At 42.1% G+C, this 8,851-nt stretch overlaps 1 protein-coding gene across 2 annotated transcripts; it reads right to left on the bottom strand.

Moving 5' to 3' along the window:
• Positions 1 to 207: 207 nt before the first annotated feature.
• On the bottom strand, positions 208 to 8,470 carry LOC121705404 (serine/arginine-rich splicing factor 3-like). Of its 2 annotated transcripts, none has more exons than XM_042086357.1 (6): positions 8,313 to 8,470; positions 6,713 to 6,923; positions 6,344 to 6,478; positions 2,090 to 2,134; positions 1,837 to 1,923; positions 208 to 852 (listed from the first exon to the last, which is right to left on the bottom strand). In XM_042086357.1, exons 1-6 carry the CDS (start codon positions 8,323 to 8,325, stop codon positions 825 to 827), a joined length of 519 nt encoding a protein of 172 aa, XP_041942291.1. In that variant the 5' UTR covers positions 8,326 to 8,470; the 3' UTR covers positions 208 to 824. The 2 variants fall into 2 exon arrangements, with proteins under 2 accessions (XP_041942291.1, XP_041942290.1); XM_042086356.1 differs by lacking the exon at positions 8,313 to 8,470 and adding an exon at positions 7,025 to 7,097.
• Positions 8,471 to 8,851: the final 381 nt, after the last annotated feature.

Genomic DNA, 8,851 nt, shown 5'->3' with positions numbered 1-8,851 from the left:
CACTTATTTACATACACAAAAGTTGCAAGAGTAGGGGGATGGTGTAGGAGATGAAGTGATTTATTTTTGCGGAGAATGTGAAGGACTGGGCAGAGGTCATATTTTGGGATACTCCATTCCTAAACTACTCGATTGTACACAAATTCAAGAAGTGTTTGAGGTAGCACTGTGTGTGTTGCATTTCAAAGACAAGACAAGACAATTACCTAGTGTAACCAGTTTTAATTTTGATAACATTATAAACGGTACAAATAGGGGGGAAAACTTCCATGGGTTTTAAAAGAAGCCATTTCATATTGCCATTCAGTTCATTCAATCATTCATTCCCCTTGTGAAGCCCTAGACTCTCCTGGGAGGAACCAGAGCCTTCTACATGAAATGGCAGCGTAAAAAAAAATAAAAGTTTGGGACCGGAATTTTCAAACAAAAAAAACCCCACACATTTGGAACACACAGACTACAGTTATAGAGATTCTATGTAAAGATTTGTGATCTTTACATTCAGACTACCAATGTAAAGACAAAAAGTCAAATTATGAGACAGAAGCAGTGGAATGCTGCCAAGAAAGAAAGGTGAACTAACAATAGAGCATGACACCTGAATACAACTTCTTACAAAAATCAAAGATATCAGGTACCTTACACATCACAGTTTAGGGGAAATGCACACTGCCAAAAAAAACAACAAAATTGATGCATTAAAAGACAAAAAAAGAGACTCTAGGGGCAGTAATATCCATTGATGGGCGACAGCTTGGATTTTCGTCATTGCCATAAACTCTGACCAGCGAAATGTTCCTCTTTAGCTTCACGCAGCATGGGCTTCACTTTCTGTCATTAGACTTGGAGCGGCTGTAGAGGGCAATACATTTGATCAAACACAAGCTCCTAAATCCCAGGGATACTTGGCATGGGTGTGTCAATAGCAACAGTTGTCCTAAGATGAATGAAGGGCTCAACATGCTTCGGAGTCAACGCCACGGCGTAGCTACGCCGCACTCTTACTGCGTCGTGACCCATTTTATGGTTCTGCGTCGTGTTTTGCATTGCGGTGCATTTCACTGCCATAACGCTCGGAGTCGCCTGTGTCTGTGTCGCTCACCACCGAAACAAGGCTGTATGACCGAAACGGTAGCCTACTCTGAATGGCAAACCCATAGACTGTCGTGCCAAAATATTAATCTTATTTGTTCGGCCTTTTCTTGCTTAAATTTTGTACAAAGTATCGAGAAATACACACAGTAAACCAGCAAATAAGTCAGAGGTTATTTGCGAGGTGTCTGCCAGCCAGTTTAACTTTAGCACAACTGCCCACAAAGTACTGCTTGCTGGTGAAGTGCTAATTTCAAAATGTTACTGACAAACACTTTACAAACGGATACCCCCGTCTTTGTAACCAAAATATGTATGAGTTTATTTGCAAAGCTTATGTCAGTGAACTAGCATGTTGCTAATCCCCACAGTAGGCTGGTTGAAACACCGACCATCAACACACAGGACGAGTTGACCAATCACAGTCCTTGTGGTCTGCGTCACCGCAAAGTTTTTTGGAGGTGCACATCGATTGTAACAACCGGCGGAGGGGTCGGAGAGGGGTTTGCGACGATGCAGAGGGGTCTGCGGGGTACGCCGTCGATTCGACGCAGAAGCATAAAATAGGCTTGAGAAAGTATGCAAACTAAATAGCTAACTCCTTCAAGGAAAAATAACCTGTTTACTGTGCGTTTCTCATCAATTACTCAAACTGTGCCAAAGGGATGTTTGCATCAATAACTCCATGCCAAAGGCATGTTTGCTATAGCTTACATTAACAGTAGAGCAGGCGAAAGAGCTTACCTGCATGATCTAGAGAAAGATCTAGATGGTTTGTTGTCCCTGTCCTGTGACCGAGACCTCTCCCTCCTGCGATCTCTGGAGTGGGACCTGAAAAGGACAAACTGTGAGTTCTTTCAAACTCTTGTGCACACCAGTCTTCCGTTTCTCATTTCCTACGTCTTACTGCTACATGAGCTTCAGAATCCACCAGCTCCGGGTGGCTATCAAAGGGCCGATTAATGGCACACCAGCAGAGAAAGGCGAGTGTTCTTACCTGCTACGACTTCTGCTCCTGCTCCTGCTCCTTCTCCTAGGGGATCTGTGGGGAGGAAAGACGGAGAAAAGAGGAAAGGGTGAGAGCGTATAAGGTGTCGTGGAGACCTGCCCCTATAATGCACTCCATTCCAGCTCCTACTCACAACTGCCTGTGCTAGACACGCATGATTTCTAGGGCAGCCGTGGCCCACTTGTTAGCACTCTGGACTAGTAACCGGAGGGTTGCCAGTTCGAGCCCCGACCATACTATACTATCTCCCCCATCCCTGCTAAAGGATGGGGGAGGGAGACAGGACTTTTAGGAGGGGATGCCTGGAAACAGAACCCTGACACCAGCACGAATAATAGATTAACCAAATGTGACAGTACAACGAATCCTTACGATACTGGGTTGGAGGAGCTGGTAGGGGGTGATGGTAATTTTGATACCACAGATGAATAGAGACCCAGTCAGACCAGGAACAGAGTTTATTTACAATGATGCGCATCAAGGGAGAGACAGCATGACTTCATCTAAAGATCCATCGGCTGCTCTGACTAGACAAGGAAATAGTTAGGGTTTAAGTTTCCTTCCAGGCTGACGGGAGATGGCGTTGGTGAGAGTTCTCAGTGGGTACAAACTAGGGCTGCACGATATTAGGAAAACATGCGATATGCGATAACATTATTGAGTACTGCGATAACGATATAACTTGTGATATTTAAATATACTGCTCAAAACAATTAAGGGAACACTTAGGTTTCCACAATTGTTAAAATGCATTTTTTGAACCCTTCCACTCTTTTCTCCATTCTCAAACTACATTCACAGAATGTCTGACAGTTCTTGCAAAATAAAACACTTACTTAAAAAGTTTTACTTGTGCTCAGAACCAAACAGTGTCAGAGTACCGATCCAGTGTAGCCTATGATTTAAGTGTTCCCTTACTTTTTTTGAGCAGTATATTTAATGTTTTTCTTCATTCTGCTTGCTGCTAGCATAGACTGTTGGGTTGGGGGCGGGGTAAATGTATAATTACAGAAATAGCTACTGACTAGGCTATTGAAGTTGTGTGGAAGATCTGCTCCAAGAAAATCCTCGTAAAAGACGGATAGACAGCCAATCTGAACACTTGTGCACCAACCAGCGGAATATTCCACAATGCCAGCCTTCAATGGGCCTAGCAAAAAAGCTACTTAAGCGATATCACGGCGGTCATCGCAGTCTAACCTCATACGCTGCGCATGCCACGTTATTATATATTAGGCTACCGGCATGCCGACTACGAGGGCAGCAGAAAGTGAAAGTAATTGGGCTGCAATCGCACAGTCCAGGCTAAGAAGTAGGCTAAACAACTTTTACAAATAACGAATCCTGATTACCTCTCTGCTGCTGTATGGGGCTTTTGCTAAATGCAAATCATGAAATACAAGCCTTACAGTGAAAGACAGATATCTTCTGATATAACGATAACAAAAGAAAGTTACAGTGCATGAAAATGCACTGTTCTGTTATCCGAAGTCTTCTTATTCTTCCCACCAAATTTCTGCATCTAATTCAGCTTCAACTGTTTAACGTAGAAACTTCGTTCAAACTTTGTAACGTAGGTCTTAAAAAGGAGACTTGGGGAATGTATTTTTCACTTTTGTAAACTTTATACTTTGAGATATTAATAAAAAAAAACACGCTTATTTTTCCCCATAGGGGAATGGGGACGTATGGGGACTATGACATCGTATGGGGACTATGACATCATAATGGGCTAATTAATTTGATTTGCACCTGTATCAACTTCCAGCTGCTCAACTAGGTCCCATCAAAAAGCTAGTTAAAACTGATTGCACCTCAATTAGGCCAACTCTCTCTGTGCATCTCCATTCTATAAGGATATGAGGCACATTCCATCCAACTTTCTATCCCTTCATCCTAGTCAAACCATTCACTCATCTACCCATTAAACTATCCCATCAACATCCATTAAACAATCTGCCCATCAACATCCATTCAACTTTCTGTCTATCAACATCCATTACACCATCTATATTTAACTTTTAAACTATATACTCCGTCTCAGGCTTTAAACATACAATCTGGCTCTACAGATCCTGTTCAACTATTTCCTCTGCCCACAACTGTTTCAAAATAAATGTCCTCACTACAATAATTCACTATTAAATAATTTAACTATTTAAACTACTCAACTATTTAACTGTTCAGCCATTTCAACTGTCAGTTGTTATCAACTATGACTTCTGCCAACTGTTATCAAATAAAAGTTTGTTTTGCATTTTATGTTAATATACAGTATGTTTATATTTTCATGCACTGGTAATTTCCTCGAAATTACATTTTCTAGTTTATTTTAACATGGTGGAGAAGGACTCATTTGGCGCTGTGTTTGTAACACGTCATCCTTCATAAAACCAAAATATTCCCATATAAAAAAAGAGACGTGCTTTTCCTTTTAGTCACCAATTCCTCTTCACCCAAGTGTAGGCTAGCCTACCTTGCTCGACTCACTATCCTCAGCAATCACGACTTAGCTCCTGCCTCAACACTTAACACCACACACCTAAACGGGCTTCTAGGGCAGCATGACCGCATCGGTTTGGTAAAATATGTTGACCACAGAAAATGTACCGAAATTTATCGAAAATTAAGTAATCTTTGCGGTATGTCCATCGCAAGCGTAGATATCGCAATAGCGATAGATTTTACATATATCGTGCAGCCCTAGTACAAACAGTTCATTTCTACATGCCTACATGACAAACATACCCTTTTCACCTTTGTAAAAGGGGGTACTACAAAAAGATACCGTTTGTGCAGTCAGGGCATTACATAGCTCTTCTTACGGTCCCCTCCATCTTGAGAGGAGAAGGTCTGTACAAGTTAATTACCGAATGCAGTACAAGCTACTGTCAATGGTTGCAAAAAGAGTTCGGTAATCAACTTGTACAAAGTCCTCACAAGACCATGGCAATGTGAAGAGGAAGCACTGCTTGCACAAACAGGTATGTTTATATCCTCTCTTCATACAATTACAAAAGAGATTTACATTGACATGGCAATGTCGCCTCTAAAGACTATGCTATATGCTACTCAGTTCTAAACACATATTTCGTTTTAGTTTCAAACCTGCACTGAATGATGTTTTGGTCCGAAACAAAAATTTACACTCGTCATCACCTAAAAGTCAACCCAAGGTTGCTGTTAGACTGGAGCTCCTCTTTAATGAATATAGATTGTTTTGTCCTGACAGCCCAGTCACTACAGAATGTTTGGGTTTGAAATTATCTGAATTATGTTTAATGATCAAAAATGACAGAGGATGATAACTAGGGCTGGGACGGTAAAGCATTACCGCAATACCGCGTTCACGGGACGCCTACCGCGGGTCTGAGCTCGTCAGTCATCACCGCAAAAAAAAAAAAATTAAAATCTGTGAAACATTTGGGGGATTTGACTTCATGTAGAGGCCTGCAGAGGTCTAAAGCGGACTGCATAACATGATAATTTCATGTTGAATCTCAGGAATAATCACGGTATGCAGTCAGATTAAGACGTCTGCAGGCGGCTGCATGAAGCCGAATCCCCCTATTGGCCTTCACATGTGCGCATGTAGTGTGTAATGTTGTGATGTGTAATGTGGTGAACAATCTTATGGCATTGATTCAAGGTTTTCAAACCTTATCAAAAGATGAAGCAAACCCGACCTTTCGCGTTTGTGTTGGGGAGCGCAATGTTCCAACCTTCCATTTGTTTACTATGCGAGTAGGGGAGAACTGGCACAATCGTAACACCTTTCTATTCTCTCCGTTCAAACTCAATTTACACAAAGACATTAGACTTAAAAGCTGTAAAGGAAAGAATCGTACATGTTTACTCCATGAAAGTTAAAACAGAATAAAAAAAATATGTTCTACTTTGTTAAGAATTTCACTTAACAGCGACATGTAGGCCTAGGCTAGCCTAGGACCTACCTTTGTTACAACCTGACACAGCCATTAAAACGTGCGGTAGCCTACCGTTGTAACAGTAGCATAAGCGCCATGAATGTAACAGTTCTAAAATTGTGATTGCCTTGTTGATAAACTGCTTATTTCTTTCATGTCTGAAGCATTTGGTCCAGTGATCTTTGAAGTTGTTGCAACTGTCTAAAGTTTAATTGGCTGTGATGGCAGCACAAAATTCATAATCCATAACTCGAGCCATAGTTCAATCCAACACTGAGATTGAAGTCAGGTGAGGGGGCTGACAAGGTGCGGTTACCTGCGCTGAGGTGGCGGGCTCCGCCGGCGGTAGTCATCACGTGGGCGGCGACTCTCAAACGGTGGAGGGCCCCTAGTGCGGGAGCGCTTCTCACCACTGGACAGCTCCACCCTCACTCGACAGCCGCACAATGTCCTGCAAATAGCCTACATTAATATAATCACCATTACCAAATTACTGTACAAATTGTCTAAACTGGCTAAAAAGTGACTTAATAGCCATATTATAAAACCAGTCATCAGGCAAAAATGTAAACTGGTACGGTGCATCAAAAAATAATAATTACAAAATCAATAAATAAAAAAAAAACAACCTCAACTCATATCCTCGGTCTCTGTTACGGTTTTATATTTCTCATCTGAACTTTACCTTCCATCACGTTCCCTCACAGCATCTGTTGCATCTCTGGGGTCTTCAAATTCCACGAAGGCAAACCCTGGGGGGTTCCTTGCCACCCAGACACTGCGGAGGGGGCCATAGTAGCTAAAGGCCTTTTCCAGCTCTGCCTTATTGGCATTGTTCCCCAGGTTCCCCACGTATACCTTGCAGTCCAGAGGGCAATCTCTGTGCATGTTGGACTCTGACAACAAAACACCAACAAAGTGTTAGACACAACTTTCTTGCTCATCACTTTCACAATCTGGCCCCATTTTGCATAAAGTTAAAACAATTCACATGTACCGGGGTGGGGCCGAAAGCCCCATAACATGCACTTCTGGTTTGGTTTCAAATCATACATATTGTTGAAGCTGTCAAAAGAAAAAAGGGATTCATGATTTGGCAAGTTCTGCTTGTTTAAAGGGGCTGGAAGAGCAACTTCACAATGCCAAAGGCAAAGATGCATAAATTATTTCACACAAACATACGTCACAGACCAGTAGAAGGGGGTCACTTGCGCTTCAGCCTGATTGGTGCTCACGGAACAGGACGCAGAAGTCAAAAAGGGAGATCCAAGGTCTAACAGGAGCCAAGGCGCAGGACCGGAGCACTCAATGCTTAACGTGTTTTTATTTGTGCAAACTGACCAACGTATCGACGCCCATGCGCACAAATAAAAACACGTTAAGCATCGAGTGCTCCGGTTATACGTCACAGACCACTTGGAGGCGCAATTTTTGGTTGTCAATCAGTTAACTTCGAAACAGGCCAAATTGCTAGCCAAGGGGCTAGAAGTGAACAAACATGAATGGCTATAAAAACGGTGCTTTCATTGTACAACTAAACAGGAAAATACTTGTATAACCCTTGAGCCAGCTCCTTACTATGTAATCTCAATGGCGATGCAGCGTTTGTGTGCACCTCCAACAGCATACCGCCCAAAAACGCTTTCAAACGCCCACAAATGCCCGTATGTTTGTGTGAAAGAATGGAAACCAAGGCCTGCACATTTAGACCCAGATACCGGAAATAAAATGCGAGTGCTACATCCACTGAAGGAAGAACCAGCAAACACCTTGAATGATAAGGCACTAAGGTATTAAGGTACTAAGGCCAAGCCCACCATAACAGGACTCAAGCTAATGGTCTTAACTTTTAGTCTGTGCGGCGGGGCGCATAGCCATCACCCCCGCAGCAACACGCTGCTTAGCTGCTACATTGACAAACAGAGACTGAGCGCAAACGTCTGCTTATGTGTGTTTCATGTCTGTCTTCGGATGCATTTATGCAGTTTGATAATGTGTTATTAACCATGTAATTCATCATGCCATTTCTGTCATTCCCGTTGCTGTTTATTCGACGTCTGAAAACATTATACACAACGGTGAATTTGCCTAGCGCTAGCTAGCTACTAGGCTAACGTTACTAGTAACCATTACAAAGCTTTGCCGCTTAAAATAATTAATTTCCATTCATGTTAATTTCCGTTAAAATAAGTACTCGTCAAACATGTATCGTCACATCAATGTTGTGTTTACTGTAAGCTACAATCCTACAACAGAAAGTAATATTGCATAAATGTTTGTCTCACCAGCGTTGCGCATCTCGTGGTTTGTGTAAAAGACTGTGCCGAATTCCGGATTTATCAACGCTATGACTTCCGCGTTCACCGGAAGTGAACCTTTGTTTTGCGATAATTAATATTCGTAGACTGTTAAATTAATGTAGGCTATGCCTTCTTAAAGTAATATGTTTAAAATATTTCCCTGCAATTATCCATGGGGGTATTCCAAGTATTAGTTTTAGTGACAAACCTGGGTAAGTTAACTCCGAGTAAGGGGTAAACTTCCTAATAGAAGAGCTGGCTTCATTCTCCTAACAAAACAATGCCATAGGGCTCTTGTTGTGGGAGGTTTACCATTTTTGTCACTAAATAACATACTTGGAATAGGCTACCCACCAGATATTTGGACTGTGTTTTCATAGCTATTGTAGCTCACTTATTGTTAGCTCACCTGTGTTACCCCTGTTGTTAGAAATGGTATGATCCAATTCTAGGAGCAGCCTGCCTGATCAGATGCTCCAGAGGGCAGGTCATGGACAGATGTGGGTCTTAAAGCTCTCATGCTA

This window comes from Alosa sapidissima, chromosome 3 (genome assembly GCF_018492685.1).
Source record: "Alosa sapidissima isolate fAloSap1 chromosome 3, fAloSap1.pri, whole genome shotgun sequence".
Classification (NCBI taxonomy): Eukaryota; Metazoa; Chordata; class Actinopteri; order Clupeiformes; family Clupeidae; genus Alosa; species Alosa sapidissima.
The sequence above is the reverse complement of the archived record's forward strand: the minus strand, read 5'-3'. Positions and strand labels throughout refer to the sequence as shown.

Bases quoted from the DNA above. Each gene is read 5' to 3' on its own strand.
- LOC121705404 (XM_042086356.1), bottom strand. From the start codon at position 7,082: ATGTATGATTTGAAACCAAACCAGAAGTGCATGTTATGGGGCTTTCGG. The intron at 6,924-7,024 runs GTACATGTGAAT...TTTTGTTGTCAG, and splicing joins GGGCTTTCGGCCCCACCCCG to AGTCCAACATGCACAGAGAT. The intron at 853-1,836 runs GTAAGCTCTTTC...TGCCCTCTACAG, and splicing joins TCTTTCTCTAGATCATGCAG to CCGCTCCAAGTCTAATGACA.